The 17,396-nt window shown below is 40.6% G+C and overlaps 1 protein-coding gene across 4 annotated transcripts in view; it reads left to right on the top strand.

The window, feature by feature from the left end:
* The first annotated feature begins 1,079 nt into the window (after positions 1 to 1,079).
* The window catches only part of DENND4C (DENN domain containing 4C), a 115,344-nt gene continuing 99,027 nt past the window's right edge, over positions 1,080 to 17,396 (top strand). The window contains exons 1-3 of one of the 4 annotated variants that reach the window (XM_072597046.1): positions 1,995 to 2,081; positions 2,368 to 2,549; positions 16,828 to 17,149. In XM_072597046.1, the coding sequence (XP_072453147.1) occupies positions 16,845 to 17,149 (305 nt within the window). In that variant the 5' untranslated portion in view covers positions 1,995 to 2,081; positions 2,368 to 2,549; positions 16,828 to 16,844. Of the gene's footprint in view, positions 1,208 to 1,965; positions 2,082 to 2,367; positions 2,550 to 16,827; positions 17,150 to 17,396 lie in introns of those variants that run through there. The other 3 variants (XM_072597047.1, XM_072597044.1, XM_072597045.1) reach the window with 3 other exon arrangements.

Here is a 17,396-nt window from a genome sequence, read left to right as displayed (position 1 = left end):
CCCATAAGGCATAGGGTTAATCATCTACACTACAGGGTGGTCTGGAAACACAATGAGGAAGTAGATGCCCCTGATCTAGAGACCTATTTTATTTAATTTTTTAAAAATGATGATCCACTTTTCCATTTTCCATTCCTGGGCTCCTAACTGAGAGAGCAAGAACCGAATTCTTGAACTGGTCGTGTCAAAAAAAAAATCATATCTCTCTCTGGACTACGAGTCCATGATGTTTCAGGAAATGAGTAGTCTGTTTCATCATGACTCCCCAGGAACTTATCAAAGCTTTCCAGTATGTGCATTTTATTTCTTTAGGAAAGAGTACAGCAAAGTCACTATTCTACAAAAACACAACCGTGGAGTATACATCTATTTGAAACTTTATGACATTTCAATTCAGAACTGATCTGGAAATTCTCATCAGTTCAACCTGATTCGAATTTATCATGCACCTACTGTGTGCCAGGCACTAAGACAAGATACTGTTAGATACATACAAGATACATAAGACTAAGATACTGTTTCTTTTAAAGTTTAGCCATCCCCTGATTGTTAAAGGAGTGTTTCAAAGTATCCCAAATCATAACTTCCTCACTGTAACTAGCTGTTGTATTTTCTTACTGGTAGAAAAAAATAAATTTTTAGAAAATACTAAAATGCTTGTGTACGGGCATGCTTCAAGGTGAGAGAGAGATGGATGCCAACTCTTTCTGCGTTCTCCGGGCGCTTCGGCCATCGCTGACTTCATGGGACTGACGGACCGGTCCCAGGATGGCCGCAGCGGGGGCAGGGTTTGGGGGGGCAGGCGGGCCGCCCCGCTGCCCAGCACCACCTGGGCCAGTGCCTACAGCGGGCAGCCTCGGGCAGAGGCACAGGTGGGTGAGTCAGTCCAGGGCAGGGTCGGTTTCCATTTACGTCATTTCCATTTCTGCCCTCTTCGGGAACTCTTCCCTTAGGGACGTGGGGCCCCGTGCTCTGCCCTTGACCCACACCGTGACCTTGGGCGAAGCCTTGGAAGACCTTGCCCTAGCTTTCCCAAAGGGGAATGAATAGGTCTCTCCTTCCCCCACGCATGGCCTGCAGGGCAGAGAGGCCGCAAAAGCGAATGAACGTTCGGTCGAGGCGGTCCCGGGGATGCGGGAGCTCGCGCACATCGAGGGCTCGCAGCCCGCTTCACTAGCCCCGGAGCGGGCGAAAACAAAGCAGCCAGGTAGCGATGGGGCCGGGAGAGCCAGAGAGAGGGGGAGAGAGCGTGCGGGGGGAGCGTCAGGAGAGGGCAGGACGTAGGGGGAGGGGCGTGCGGGGGGAGCGACAGGAGGGGGGAGAGGGCGTAGGGGGAGGGGCGTGCGGGGAGAACGTCAGGAGGGGGGAGAGCGTCAGGAGGGTAGAGCGTCGAGAGGAGGAGAGCGTGTGGGGGGAGGGGGGTGCGGAGGAACGTCCGGAGCGGGGAGAGCGTACAGGGAGCGTCGAGAAGGGGAGAACGTGTGGGCCGGGGGAAGGAGGGTTTGGGGAAGCGTCGGGGGCGTGGCAGGGAGAGTCGGGAGGGGGAACATTCAGAGGGGGGACGCTAGTGCGGACAGGGTCGGAGGGAACGTAGCAGGAACGGCCCCCGACTGAGGTGGAAGGGAGCGGAGAGGAAGGCGGGGCGAGGGCGGAGCTCCCCGCGGCCACGCGGCCGCCCAGGGGCGTGGCCACAGGCCTTTCCTTTCTCTTGCTTTTCCCTCCTTTCCCCGCCCCCCTCCCGTTCCGCCCCCGCAGTTGGAAAAGTGGGAGGCAGGGAGAAAAAGGGCAAAAAAAAGGAACTAAACGAATCGAACTGTGCCTCCCGTCGCGTGACTGGCGGTTGCGAATGAAACGACTCCCCGGCGCAGCCCGGGGCTTTCCGAGCCGCGGCCAGCAGGAACCCTCGGGTCCCGGGGGCTGCGCCCCGCGAGGCGAAGCCCTGGCGGCGCAGGCGCAGTGACCGCGGTGGCGGCGGCTGCCAGTCCCGGGCCCAGCCGACGGGCCCCAGGCCGAGAACGCGGCGTTTATGTCTCGGACGGGGGCCGAGTCCGTGCAGCGCTGAAAGCCTCCGGAGGCGGAGGGTGAGTGTCGTCGGAGGGCCGCGGGCCCCCGCCCAAGGTGAAAGGAAAGCCACCCGGGCGGGAGCCGCGTCCAGGGCTCGTCCTGCCCGCTGGCTTTCTGGGGGGGAGGGGAGGCGCCCCGGGGAGCCCCCGGAGTCTGCCCGGGTGGGCACGGCGTCGGGCCTCGAGCGCCGGCGGCCAGGGCCGGGCCGGGTGGGGGAGGTGGAGAAGGCGGCCTCGCCCCGGCCGGGTGGGGTGGAAGTTTCTGTGTCTGCGCGCGAGTGTTTTTTTTTTTTTTTTTTGTTAGGGGGAAGGGAAAGGTGTTGCAGGTGAGCGCGCAGAAGGCCTTCTTCCTGGATCTGGTCTCTAGCGCTTCCTCCCTGGGTCCCTTCCCACTCTGGGCATAGGAAAGAGCCCAGATGTGCTGAATCCACGCCGACTGTCATTTTTGAGTAAAACCTCCACGCCCTTTCCTGCGGGGTTGGGCAGGTAAGGCCTTTGCTCCCTTTAGCCAGAAAAGCCGGGTAACTCACCCTTTTAACCGCGCGGTGTGGTGAGAAAGGCGCAGAGCCCTTGTAGCAGTCATTTCTGTCCCCTGTAAAATGGGCCTGGTCAGTACTGGCGGCGTGGTCGCACCTGGGGTGACCTGGCCCTGGTCACGTAACCTCCTGAGGCCCCCGTTCGGTGCCTGTGAAGTGAGACGGCCTTTTCCGTCTGGGGCAGGATTGGTGTTCATAAATGTCAGCCGTTGTTAGTAGTAGTATTTCTTAGGCAAACCCTAACTTACAAAAGTTAACTTATAAAAGAGAGGACCGTCCGAGCTGGCCCAGGAGGAGGGATGAATGGGTTTACTTAGTTTTGTGCCCTTCCCTCTAAACCGAACATGGCCCAGGAGCCTTTGTCTCTTTAGAAGATGAGCAGAAGGGGGAAAGGAGAATTAGGGCATGCAGTAGACAGACCCTTGATTAGGCTATATGCCATGGCTCCAGTAGACTTTGAGTTCCTTGAGAGCAGGAACTGGTTTTTTGCCTTTGTGTCATTGGTGCTTAGCATTTATTTAATCGTTTTCAGGCTTGTCTGGCTTTTCCTAACCCTAACTTAGATTTTGTTTTGTTTTCGGCAGTGGTTTTGTCATTTCCTTCTAGGGTACTCTTTACAGATGAAGAAACAGGGTTAAGTGACTTGCCCAGGGTCACACAGCTAATAAGGGTGTGAAGTCTGATTGGAACTCCATCCTTCCCGATTTCATTCTCAGTGCCATCTAACTGCCCACATACTTAGCTCAGTACTTGGAGTTTAGGCACTGAAATACTTGTTGAAATGGGGGAAACACTTCTGAGCTGTTTTATGGAAGGAGGTGTGTTTATAGCCGGTTATGTAGGACCTCTTTATATAAGTTAAAGAGTCCAACATGATTTGTGACACTTTTTGAAATCAGTATTTTATTTACTATTTGAATTACACAACTCAGCCAGTCCCTCATACTTGAAGACTACTCTCTACTTATCTATTTGACTTTCTCCACCCAGTCTTGATTGAAGAAAATCCATCTATACTTTTTCCCTCAGTCTTTTTGCCCAAGGTCACAAGTTTGCATTTTAGGTTCAGTCTGTTATATCATAGAATTGCCCTTTGCTGACTGCTTCATATAGCAAATGAACCTTGGTTTTAGTACTTGTTTAAGCAGTTTAGAGTTGCCCTGAATAATATAAAAACTGTGCTGTTAGAAATGTGGGCAGCAGTTTTGTGTTGTAGTCATTTGCTTCTGTTTAATATGTAAACCACTGTATGTATTGCAAACTTGAGCTTTTAGCAGTGGAGTGGGAGTGTGGAAGTTGTTCTTGAAGCTTAAATGTCTTAAATTACAGAGAACTGTAGTGTGAATGAGAAATTATTATCTGATGGTTGTTTAAATGGGAGTACCTTTTAGAAAAGACATGCATTAAGTATTTGGAATAAAAGGCAATTTGTAAAATAAAAGTTTTTCATGTCATTGCTGATTTCTATGTATCTTCCAGTTAAGATCGAAACATTACATTTATATTGGGTTTTCCTTCTGCTAAGATAAATCGTAGTTTTGCATATGCTGTACAGCCAGTATATCTAAAATGTATGCTGTAAGGGGAAAAAAAGCTGCTGAGTCAGAGGCATATTGTCTCACTTGGCCTTTCTAATGGGTAAAATGGAATTGTTGCTTGTGTGGAAAAATTCAGTTTTGTGAACTCTCTTTTCCTAAGTTTTTCTGTACTTAGAGTAGTGCGACTGTTTATGAAGAGAACATGAATCATACTTTCAAACAATGAATTGGAAATTAATTGGATTAGTGTCCTAGGGTAGACTTGTTTAAAATGTAGAACCCTGGCATGAGAACTGGTTAGTATATAAATTCAGATACCAGAGATCAAACCTTGTGATTTGATTTAAAAAAAAAAAAAAAGCCCAACCACAACAATGTAGAAAATGGTTGACCCTTGTCCTTCAGCATCAGGTGGTATGAAATTCCAAAACTCATTTTCATTTTAGGATGTTATTTGATATTAGGTATCTAGTATAAAGAAGTCAGCTAATTTGTGAACTTTTTTCGTGGTTCATTTGTGTAGTGTACAATAAATCATGTATAGTTTTTAATGCATTTAAAGTGGAATGTCATCAGTTGGAAACCTTTAAGGATATATGTGATACATATGATGACCCAATTCTCCTGGTTTCTTAGGTGTGTAACTTGTCATTAGTGTTTACTTTTACCTTTTCTGTCTGTTTGTCCTTCTTGATCCTACCTCTTCAATATCTTTTTTATCCCACCTTCCAGGTTTACTACCTGTATGACTTTAGTGGATAGAATGCTGGACTTGGAGTCAGGGAAACTTCAAATGTTTGAAGGCTGCCATTAGAGATTTAGTAATTGTGTCAACCAGTCCTCCTTTGTAAAAGGAGGATAAAGGCTCTTACTTCCAAAGATCGAATGAGGTGATATGTGAAGAGAACGTCTTATACCTTAAATCGCTATAAATATTATTACTACTGTACAACTAATAAATATGTTGGGCCTCAGCTTCCTCAACTGTAAAAGGAGAAGGTTGGATTCAATCCAGTTTTAGATGCATGATCCCTATTCAGCTCCATTCAAGAAGTCCACCACTCTTATTACCTTTCCCGTAGACCATTGTCTTAGCTTCTGACTGGCTTTCTTCCCAGTTTTTGCCCTCTCCAGTCTGGCCCCTCGGCAGCAGCTAAAGTGATCTTCCAGAGGCCCAGGTCTGACTGTGCTGCCGTCTTGTGGAAGAATATTCCGTGGCTCCTTATTGCCGTGCTCTTCTGTCTGGCATTGAAGACCCTCCAGATGTTCCCAGCTTATCTTTCTAGGCTTACTACACATTTGTCGCTTTCAGGCATTTTTGTTACATTCAGATGGGACTAACTGTTCCTGGAGCATAACACCACCTTCTTTAGTGCGTTCCCAGAAGCTCTTCTTTTTTGCCTGTCATATTCTGCCTTGTTTCCGTCTTTCAGAAGAACACTTACTTTCTACAAGACTGAGATACTGCCTTCTCTTGAAACGTTCTCTGACCCCTCTTTCTCACGCCCTGAGTTAGCTGTACTCTTTGTCAGGTTAGTTTGACACTGCCACACTTGGTTCAGGGCCTCATCATCGAGTGTCAGAATTGTTTCAGAGGCCTGCTTGGGGGTCTCTTTGTCTCATCTGTCACTGCTCCACTCCATCCTTTGGTCAGTCACTGAAGTGATTTTCCTAAAATGCAGGAAGGAACATGGCAACCCTTCCCCTTCCCCATCCTAGTAAATGCCCATGGCTTCCTAATGCCTCTAGGAGCAAATATAAAATGCTCTGTTTAGCTTTCAAAGCCCTCTTCACCACATGTTCTTCCATCTACTGACACTGGCCTCCTGGCTGTTCTGCAAACAAGACACTCTGGTCTCTTGACTTCTTGAATGTCTGCCTCTCTGGGTTCCTTTTAAGTCCCATCTAAAGTTACATCTTTTATTGGAAACCTTCCCCAACCCCTCTTAGTTCTAGAGTAAGGAAGATCTAAGTTCAGATCCCATCAGAGATACTTAATAGCTGTATGATCCCGAGGCAAGTCACTTAACCTGTTTGCCTCAATTTCCCCATGTGTAAAATGAGGATAATAACAGCATCTGCTTCCCACAGTTGTTGTGAGGATCAAGTAAGATAATTGTAAAAAACATAGCACAGTGCCTAGCACATAGAGAGTGTATATAAGTGCGATTATTAATAATGTCATTATTGCCTTCCCACTGTTAACTATTTCTTATTTATATCTTGTGTTTAGCTTGCTTTGCATGTATTCATTTGCAGGTTGTCTTCCCCTCTGTAAACTCCTTAAGTGCAGGGGTAGGGCAAAGTACAATGCTTATAGTAGGCTCTTGTTAAATATTTATTGATTGATTGACTTAGTTGTCTCTTGCTATGTCTCCTCATTTAAATGTAAGCTACTTGAGAGCATGGACTGTTCATTTAAAAATTTTTGTATCCTTAGTTGTTAGCTTAGCGTATTATACTTAGTGTAGATTTTTAATAGTTTGTTGAATTGAGTTGACTGTAGTAAGGAAAAGTGAGGAAACAGGAATTCACAATTCCCTCCTTACCAATTTGTTCTATAGAGTGTTTTGTAACTTTCTGTAACTATTAACTTGAACGTTAGAATGGGAAGATAAATCATTCTTATCTACCTTACAAGATTACTTGAGGATTTAAATATCATGAGATATCTTGCTTTTTAAATTATTTAGAATTTTTAAAAAGTGTGAACTTAATTTTCAACAATGATACAGTGTATCTTGCTTTAAGAAAATCTATTGTATAAAATTTCAGAATTTTAAAACAAATTATCTTTAACTTTTAGGATTCATAAGAACCTAGATCTAGAATAGGTGTTTTTAACTCGGAGTCCATGGATCCTCAAGGAATTTGTGGATAGATTTCAGGAGGGTCTTTGATGTTGTAGGAGAAAAAAATTTACATCTTTATTTTCATTCACCTCTAACAGAAGTTTATCATTGCTTTCAGTTTTGAATATAGGTGACAAACCCCAGTAGTATTAACAAAAGTTGTGAAATCAGGTATTTTTGTATTACATTACAGTCCCTCATATCTCAAAATATTGTTTACTCATTACTGTTTTGAAGTTTCTGTAGTTGTTACTCCCTGTAAGATTATAGTGATTTTGGTTTTCCTGTCTACAGTATGTAGACCTTGCTGTTGGTGGGTGTCACCAGATTGCCAGAGGAAGTCCATGACACAAAAAAAGTTAAGAACCCCTGATCCTGTTGCTAGAAGAGATCTCAGAGGCTATCTAGTCTGTAGAGCCCATTTTATAGAGGAAAAAAATTGAGGTCCAAGGAGATAGAGACTAGCTCAGGTAGTGTCGTACATGTGTTAGAGGCGGGACTTTGAACTCAAAGCCTGTATTTTTTCCACGATACATAATGAAGCTTTAAAAAAAAAGTCCTGTTTTTGATAGATTTCTGTTGATAACAAACAAGCATTTTTACTTATGAAGCTGCCTCTGTCCTCAAGGAGCTTACATTCTGTCATTGGACTCCAGATGTATGTACTCCAGTATATAAAGAATATGGCAGTTTTAGGGGGGGAGGGCATTATTAGATAAGAGGTTTAGGAAAGGCTTCATGTAAAGTAGCCATTCTCAAAAATGCCCCCCACCCCCACTCCCCAAGACCTTTTCAAGGGTGGTTCGTGAAGTCAAAATTATTTTCATAATAATACTAAAATATTATTTATTATTTACCCTTTTTATTCATTCTCTTCTGACTGTACAGTGCAGTTTTCTAGAGATTATGTGATTTAAGAATTCAAGATCTAGCTGCGGATAGAAGACTGGGTTATTATCTCGTCTTCAAAATTGTACTTCTGCCTTACAAATGAATGAATCCACAGATGTGGTTTGCTTGTCTGGTATTAGCACCAACTAATCATCAAAAATTTTTTTTATGCGAATCCTTAGCCACAAAAACAAGTGATGCTGAAATGTTTTAAAGTGTTGAAAAACTTTTTTGAATCTCTTGGTTTATCCCAAAGCAACTGTTGTTGACCTTTGGACCGATAATACAACAGCAGTGGTGGGTAAAATTACTGGCTCTTTAACATGAATCAAGGCAGTGGCACCAAAGTGTACTAAGCCACATTATGTTCTTTACCACTGTGCCTGGTGCCACTTAAGGGTGTCCATGATAAAGCAATAAAAATCATTAGTTTAATTAGATCTATTCCCTTGAGGATGTTTTTTAAAACATTTTCTATTATATGGGAATGGGAAGGTTTGCATAAAACATTTCTGCTATATACCAAAGTACTATGTGAAGTCACTATGAAAATCACTATTGTGATTTTTCAGTTGCAAGCTGATCTAGCAGATTTTTTTCATGGAATACCATTTTTACTTGAAAGAACGGATATACTTTGCCTTTTCAAACTTAGTTATTTAGCAAACATTTTCTCAAAAGTGAATGAAGTGAGCATATCACTTCAGGAAAAACAACTAGCCATATTTGTTGCCATTGATAAAAGTAGAGCTGTCAAGGAAAAATTAAAATTTTGGAAAACTGATATTTGCTACTCTGAGCTTGACAGTTTCCTAACATTTTCCCAAAACTTTTCTGAGGAGATTGATAGTGATAATAATGAATTTGGTTTTTTAAAATATTGTATAGTGCAATATTTCAACATTTGGAAAATTTGCACAACTCAGTAAACCAGTATCTTCCAGATGACCAGTGCATGATGTTAAAAAACCATGCATAGGTAAAAGATCTATTCAGATTGCAAGATAGACCAGTGGATTTTAATGTAACATTATAGAAAGTTCACTGATATGATTTCAGATTCCACATTGCAACTAATCTTTAAGAAACTACCACTTGTCAAGTTTTGATGTAGTATCAAAGAAGAATATAAGATTGTCAAAGTATTTCTACTTCTTCCACCTATTTATCTGTGTGAGGCCAGATTTTTCTTGACATCCATCAACCAGAATACCATTTTGCAACAGTTTAAGTGTAGAAACAGGTGAATCCAGCAGTATTCGATTAAGCTAGATATTAAAAAAATTTGCAAAAATATAAAATGAAAAATTTAAAAACTTCTTCAACCCAAGTTTTGTTTGTTTTGGAAAATATGGTTACTTTTCATAAAAGTATATGTGTTAACATGTAATGAGTTTTTATTTTAAAATGAATCAATAAATTAAACTGAGCACTTTTAATTTTTAATATGGTAAACATCAATAAATACTTTGAGGTTCTCAATAATTTAAGAGTATAAAGGGGTACAGAAACAAAAAGTTTGAGAATTACTGATGTAGAAGGGGAAGTATGTGTGAAGTAGAAGGGTGGAGGTTGTATATTCCAGTCATTGGAGACTTAAAGAAAATTAGTTTGGCCTCTCTGGAGGATATTTTGGAGAAGGGAGATATTTGAGGTGCATGTGTGTGCATGCGTGCATGCATGTGTGTTTTCTTTCTTTGAACCAGTTCAGACGAGGAGGAGGTTGGGAGATCAATTAAGAGGCTCTTTGTATAAAAAAGTCCAGCAGTAGGTGACGAGGACTTGAAGTTCAGTAGACTGAACTAAGGGTGGTAGTTTATGAGAGGTTAAAAAGGGACGTATAGGAAATGTAATAGAGATACAAATAAAAAGATTTGCCAGCTGAGTAGATAAGTTGGGTGAGAGAGAGTGAATGAGAAGTTGAAGATTTTGAAGCTGTGAATCCAGGAGACTGGAACAATGGTAATGCTTTCAACAGAAACAAAGTTCAGAAGAGGCTTGTGTTTGGAAAGGAAAAGTAACAATTTGTTTGACCAGGTTGAATATGTGATGCCAATGGGACATCCAGTTTGAGGTGTCTAATGGGTAGTTTGTGATAATATGAACTGGTTGTCCAGAGAGAACTTGCGGCTGAATATATTCATCTAGAGTCATCTTTATAGAAATAATGGCATCTGTGAGATAAGAAGTCTCAAGAAGTCTCAATAACAATTTGGGGGTATGTGTCTACAGTTAGGAAGAATGATGTGGATGATGAGCCAGCAGAGAAGACTAAGAAACAGCAGGCAGGCAGGTAAGAGAAGTGTCAGGGAAATCCAGAAAGAAGAAATATCTACATGGGAGGGTGGTTAGCCGTCTCAGAGGCTGCCAGGAGCTTGAGAGAAGAGGACTAGGAAAGATTATCAGATTTATCAGTTAAGATCATCCCTGAGATCAATTAGGGAACAGTTCCCATTGTGATGAGGTATCTAAGGCAGATTGCAAAGGGTTGAGAAATGAATGAAAGGAGAGAAAGTGGAGGAAACAAGGGAGAACAGCTTTTTCTAAGAGTTGCCTATGAAAAGGAGAAATCCTGTGGTACTGTGAGGGGATGGTAACTTGTTGAGATGAGATGAGACTTGCTGAACATGTTTGTAGGAGAGGAACCAGTAGATACCAACAAACTGAAGAATAGATGGGGGGAGATAATTGAGGGAGTAATCTGCTGGAGAGTGGGGGAGATGGGATTGAGGGTACTTGTAGAAGGATTTGCCTTGTAGAGAAGAACCACCTCATTATCAGAGACTGGAGTAAAGGAGACAGTGAGGGCTGAGGTCAGATGTGGGAAAGGAGAGGAGGAGCTCTTGGTAAAGTCAAAGTATAAGTCAAGTTGAAAAGGTGAGGGAGGAGGAATTTTAAGATAAGGTTTAGAGCAGGTACTCTTGGGAGTAGGATAGAGAATCATTTAAGGAGGAATACAGTGATTGCCTTGTTGCTATGAAGGGCTAAGGTGGGGTTAGATTATAGAATTTTGTAGTCCACATAGGCAGCTATGGGAAGTCAAGTCAGGAAGGGAGTCAAATCGGCAGGCATTTATTATTAAGAGTTTACTATATGGTAGGCATTGTGCTAAGTCCTGGAGATACAAAGAAAGGCAAAAAATAGTCCCTCCCTTCAAGTACTCATGATCTAACAGGAGAAACAACAGACAAGCAGCTATGTATATGCAGGATATGAGAACAGGGAAAATAAATGGGTAATCTGAGAGAAGTCACTGATTCAGGGTCAGGGATTAGAGAGTGTAGTGTTGAAGAGATCCACTTAACTGGTTGAAGTTGGAAAAAGGAGTATAGCCACAGCCTGCGAGAGTACTGTGTGATGAAGGGATTAGAAGTCATGGTGAAGATGGAGAGTAAGTAGAGGAATAGTAACGCACAGAGAGAGATGGAATGTGACAGAGGTTATGATCAGATAAAAGAATTTCAACATTTTTGATAGGAAGAAGTTGTGAGTAATGTTGAGAGGAGGTCTAGGCTATACCATTCCTGTGTATGACTGAGGTAGAGTAGACTAAGTGGGTCATGGGATTTGAGCAGGTTGAGGAACTGGGAGATGTTTATGTTTTTGAAGAAACATAAGCATGGATGGTGATGTTACCTAGTATAAAAGCAGAGTTAGGGAGAAAGGTTATGAGCCAGGTACTGAAATCCTTAAGGAAAGGGAAAGGAATGAGCATTTTTTTTAAAAAGAGCCTCTTTATAAACATATCATTTGAAAGAAGAGAACGTCTTAGGGATATGAGCAGATTTCCTTATCAGTAAAAATCTGGAACAGTATTGTGGCATTATGGTTAGAGGACTGACCTTGAAGCTAGGAATATCTGGGTTCAGGTCTGTCAACAGACAATTGCAACTTCATGAAACTTACGTAAAAGCTAGGTTTATCATAAAAGAAATGAACATGCACGTGGAACCTAAAGAGTTCACAGTCCATGCAGAAGTTTGCATTTTTACAAAAGCAGGACGAAGGAAAGATGAGATGCCAGAAATCTCCACCTAAAGGGATGCTGCATGGGAGAGGGAAAGGTGCACTAAAGGTGGGAAAAGGACAAAAACCCCTCCTGACGGGAAAGGGAACAAGGCAGTGCCAAAAATCATATTCTTTTCCCTTGGGAACCACTAAACTAGGAAGGCTGAGTGGAAAGAGGTAGCACCCAAGTTGACAAGACTTCTGACATATTAATATTATTATCTTTACAGTATTTTTAAGACTTGCAAATTACTATACATCTAGTATCTCATTTTGCAAATGAGCTAACTGAGGCTCAGAGAGGTTTATGATTGCAAAACTGTTAAGTTCAGTGTCCTTTCCCCTACATCACCGTTTTGACTTTTGGAGATGGCTAAAGAAATGTATTCTAAAGAAATGTGTTCACACCAGGAAGGGGTGGTGTGAACAAAGGTATGGATTTGGAACATAACAACAGGAGCAATGAGGGATGGAGGGATTAGTGAATGATCTAGTTTGACTGGATTGTGGTGTGTACTTAAAGGGGAGTAGAAAAGAAGGGTAAAGATAAATTATAGAAGGCCTTGAATGCCAGGATTAGGAATTTACACTTGATTTTACTAGATAGGGGGTTGATAAAGGTTTTGAGTAGATTAGGTTGCAGGTGAGTCATACACTTATAAGAGGCAGCAAAGATGGGAAAAGTCTGAGGCAGGAGAACCATGATTGTAAGCACTATATGTAAATGTTAGCTGTTATTTTTATTATTGTTATAATTTACAGCGTTCCAAGCGAAAGGAAGGGAAGCTATTGAGAAGGGACAATGTACAATGGCAAATGCAGAAAGATCATGCATGAGAAAGGCAGAAAAATGGTCATTGAATTTATTGGATTTATTTATTTATCATTATTGACTTCGAGAAAGCAGTTTCAGTAGAATGGTGAAACCAGAAGACTGATTTCAAGCAGTCAAATAAATGGATGGGAAATAGTGAGTGTAGATTACTCTTTCCAAACTATTGAAAACAAGGAAGACAAGGGTTATTTTAGAGGGGAAACACAACCTGTTTGTAGGTTAAGGGAAAGGGACCAGCAGAGGAAGAGATGGAGTGATAAATTGAGCAAGATTATAATGGAAATTGTTTTATTAAGATAGAACAGATAGAAAGACTTTGTCATCTTCTTAGAGCAGAAAGAATGATAGTTAAGAATTGGAGAAAAGGAGGTGAGGATAAATGAGAACATGGATACAGTAAAAGCAGTCCAAGAGGTGAGTTGAAGGCCACAGTCTTTTGTAGATAAGAGCTCTTTTAAGTGCTTGCTATATGGCAATCATTGTGTTAAGTCTTGTAGATATAAATGTAGACAAACAAGACGGTCTCTGCCCTCAAGGAATTTATATTCAAATGACAGAAGGATTACACAAAGAGGGGAGGGGGAAAGGGTAGAAAATGGAAGATAAGGCCGAAGCTGACCTCTCTTAGGTAGGGAGAAAGTCTTTATCCTTATGAGGACCCCAGTGGAGATGGTATGAGAAGATGAAAAGCAGTGAGGGAGGAAGGAAAGGAGTGATCTTTTAGGGTTTAAGAAGAAAACAATAGCTGTTCTAAAAGATAAAATAATAAAGAGATTAGTAAAAGGATTTCTCTGTACTTTTGGAGGCTCAGTTGAAGTTAGCCTAAATTTGTAGTGAACCCGGTCAACTCATTTTTTTCCCCTAAGATTGGATTATCTAAATGTTCTTACTTTTTAAAAAGATAAAATTAACCAGCGGTTTTTTTTTTCGTAAAACCAGCTCCTACTTTTATTTATTGATTCACTTTTTAAAAATTTTTCAATTTTATTAATCTCTCCTTTGATTTTTAGTATTTCTGTTTTAGTGTTTGAGGATTTTAGTTTGTTCTTTTTTTCATTATCATACCCAATTCATTGATTACTCTCTCTTTTAATATAAGCCTTTAGAAATAAAAATTTTCCCCTAAATGTTGCTGTGGCCGCGTCCCTCAAATTTAGTATCATTGTTGTCATTATATTTAATGAAGTTATTTATTGTTTCTAATTTGTTCTTTGACCTACTCATTTGAAAAATTAGATTATTTTCCAATTAATTTTTAATTTGTTTCCATAGTCCTTTTTTGAAAGTAATTTTCCTGTTTATTTTGTGCTTACATTTATCTAGCTCTGTAAAGAGAAAGTTGAAGTCCACATTGACAGTTTTACTGTCAGTTTCCTCCTGTAACTCATTTAACTTTTCCTTTAAGAATTTGGATGCTGTGCCATTTGGTGCACATATATATATATATATATATATATATATATATATATATATATATATATATACACACACACACACACACGTATGTTTAATATTGATATTACTTCATTGTTTATGGTGCCTTTTAGCAAAAGATGGTTCTCCTGATTATCTCTTTTAATTAGATCTGTTTTTGCTTTTGCTTTGTCTGAGATCATGATTACTACCTCTGACTTTTTTACTTCAGCTGAAGCGTGAGAGATTCTGCTGCAGGCTAACTCTGTGTTTGTCTTTATGTTGCAAGTGCGTTTCTTGTCAATAACATTGTTGAATTTTGATTTCTAATCCATTCTGCTATCCACTTCTATTTTATGAGTTCATCCCATTCACATTCACAGTTATGATTGCTAACAGTGTATTTCCCTCCATTCTATTTTCTTCTGTTTATCTTTCTTTTTCTATTTTTTTTTTACCCTGCCACTCCTTAAAAGTCTGTTTTGCTTCTGACCTCTACCTCCCTTAATTTGCCCTCCCCTGCATCCTCTTCTCTTGTCCTCTCCCTTCCTACATCACTGTTGGATAAGAGATTTCTATACCCTACTGTGTGTGTGCGTGTGTGTGCATGCATGTGTGTGCGTGCGTGCATGTGTGTGTGTGTGTGTTCTATCTTTGAACCAGGTCAGAAGAGAAGGAGGTTCAGGAGTTGCTCACATCCCTCTTTCCATTTTTCCTTCCAGTTTAAAAAGACTTTCTTATGTGCCTCTGTTATGTGAAATAATTTTCCCTTTCCCTTCACCTTTCTTCTGGTGCAATCCTCTTTCTTTCTCATCCTCCCCCCACCCTTTTTTGAAGTCATCCCAACATAATTGACTTATAAATAAATACCTGTACTTCTGTCACATGTGACTCCATGGTACTTAAATGATTTCTCTCTGGCTGCTTTTATTTTCTCCTTGACCTAAAAACTTTAGAATTTGACTGTAATATTCCTAGGAGTTTTCATTTTGGGATCTTTTTCAAGACGTAATCAGTGAATTCTTTCAATTTCTATTTTTCTTTCAATTTCTTTCGATTTCTAAGATATCAGGGGAATTTCCCTTTTTATAGTTTCTTGAAATGTGATGTCTAGGGTTTTTTTTTTTATTACTTCTTTCAGGTAGTTTAATAATTCTTGAAGTATCACTCTTTGATCTATTTTCTAGGTCAGTTTTTCTGATGAGATTTCACATTTTCTATTTTTCATTCTTTTGACTTTGTTACTCAGATCTAATTTTTAAGGAACTATTTTCTTCGGTGAGTTTGTACCTCTTTTCATATTTATCCAATTCTGCTTTTTAAGGATTTCTTCAGTGAGGGTTTATACCTCTTTATGATTTGTCTAATTCTATTTTTTAAAAGTTATTTTCTTCAGTATTTTTTGTGTGCCTCTATTTACCAAGCTATTAATTTTTTTTATGATTTTCTTGCATCACTCATTTTTTCCCCCAGTTTTTTCTCTGCTACTCTTATTTGATTTTTAAAATCATGTTTTTGCTTTTTTTTTTTTTTTTTAGTTCTAGGAATTCTTGTTGGGTTTGTGTGTAATCTGCAGTTTTTCTTTGAGGTTTTGCTTGTTGCTGTTTTTACACCCTTGTCTTCTGAGTTTGTGTCTTGATCTTCCCTGTCACCATAGTGACTTTTTATGGTCATGTTCTTATTATGTTTCCTTATTTTTCTAGCCTGTTTCTTGACTTTGAACTTTATATTAAACTTGGTCTCTGCTTACTCTGTGGGGAGAGGGGTTGGGAGGAATGTTTCAAACTTCAAGCTTTTTTTTTTCACAATTAGTCCTGGGAGTTTATAGTGCTTCTAAGGTAGTGGAAAGAGAGGTGTGGTCACTACTCTCCTGGTCTGCCCTCTGATCTTTACAGAGGTAAAGGACCTGCTCTGTTGCGCTTGCTAACAGTCCTCTCCTCCTAGGAACTGTTACCATTGTCCTGCTCCCTTTCAACCACAGGTGCACTTCTTTGCCCTTAAACTGTGACCTCGTGTTGGGTATAGGCATTGAAGTTGCCAAACAGCTCCTGGTTCTGCACCCAATGTGAGCATGGGAATCACATCTAATCTCTTTACTATCTCTGACTGTCATGTGGGTTCTAGGTTCACAGACCTTTCCTGCTGCAAAGTGGTTCTAAGTGGTTTGGGCTGCAAAAATGTCTTACCTCGACTTTTTATTGGCTCTGCACTCTAGAATTTGGTTTTTATGAATTATTTTAAAGTTGTTTGGAGGGAATGTTTGGGAGGGTTTGGTTGAAATGCTTCCCTTATTCTGCCATCTTGGTTCCCAGATAATTTTCCAGGCATTTTTTTTTTTTTTTTTGCTAGTGGGTTGCAGCAGGTTGTTTTGGGATTATTCTGTATGACAGCTTGTGTGCTTGCCTTCAAATACACTTTTGCAAGTTAGTGGCTATGCAGTTGTCACAGGAGTGATTCTGAATCTTTACCTTTTATTTCTCTCCATTGTCTAAAAATCAAGCAAACAAAAACCTACACAGACCAGTGCTAATTAAATCCTTTTTCTGTGATGACAGTTTTCAGGTTGAGCTGTGAAAAGCCTGTTTTGTGGTCATTGGCTTATTTTAAGTGTAATTTTTTTTTTTTTTGGAAACAAAATCTGAGACAAGATAAATCTTGGAATTAACCAATCTCCTTTTCTTTTCCTTTTAGACAGTAGCATAGCAGTCATGCTAGAAGACAAAGGTCCAAGAGTAATTGACTACTTTGTAGTGGCAGGCCTCACTGATACATCTACTCTTTTGGATCAAGAAATAAACCGTTTAGACACAAAATCAACTGGACCCAAAGCTCCAATTACAGACATTGCTGTTATTATCAAGTCTGCAGGGGAAACAGTCCCTGAAGGTTTCACCTGTGTTGAAGCTACACCATCAGCTCTCCAAGCAAATCTGAACTATGGAAGCTTGAAAAGTCCAGAGCTTTTCCTGTGCTACAAGAGGGGAAGAGACAAACCACCTCTCACAGACATTGGGTGAGTTATTCATTATTTATCCAGTAAATATGAACTTAAGTGATTTTATGATATTGTTGCATGCTTTGGTGGAAGTCTGAAAGAATGGATTTTCGGTTGACAAAGGCAGTAGGAGAAATGCTTAAATACTTGTTGCAGTGTTATTTATGAGAATTACATTTTAGAATCGAAATGAGTAAAACACCACATTTCTCTACCAAGTCTTAGTCATTAAGCCATTGTCTGTCTTTGTAAGGAGTAATGTTAC

Source organism: Notamacropus eugenii, chromosome 3 (assembly GCF_028372415.1).
Source record: "Notamacropus eugenii isolate mMacEug1 chromosome 3, mMacEug1.pri_v2, whole genome shotgun sequence".
Classification (NCBI taxonomy): domain Eukaryota; kingdom Metazoa; phylum Chordata; class Mammalia; order Diprotodontia; family Macropodidae; genus Notamacropus; species Notamacropus eugenii.
The sequence above is the reverse complement of the archived record's forward strand: the minus strand, read 5'-3'. Positions and strand labels throughout refer to the sequence as shown.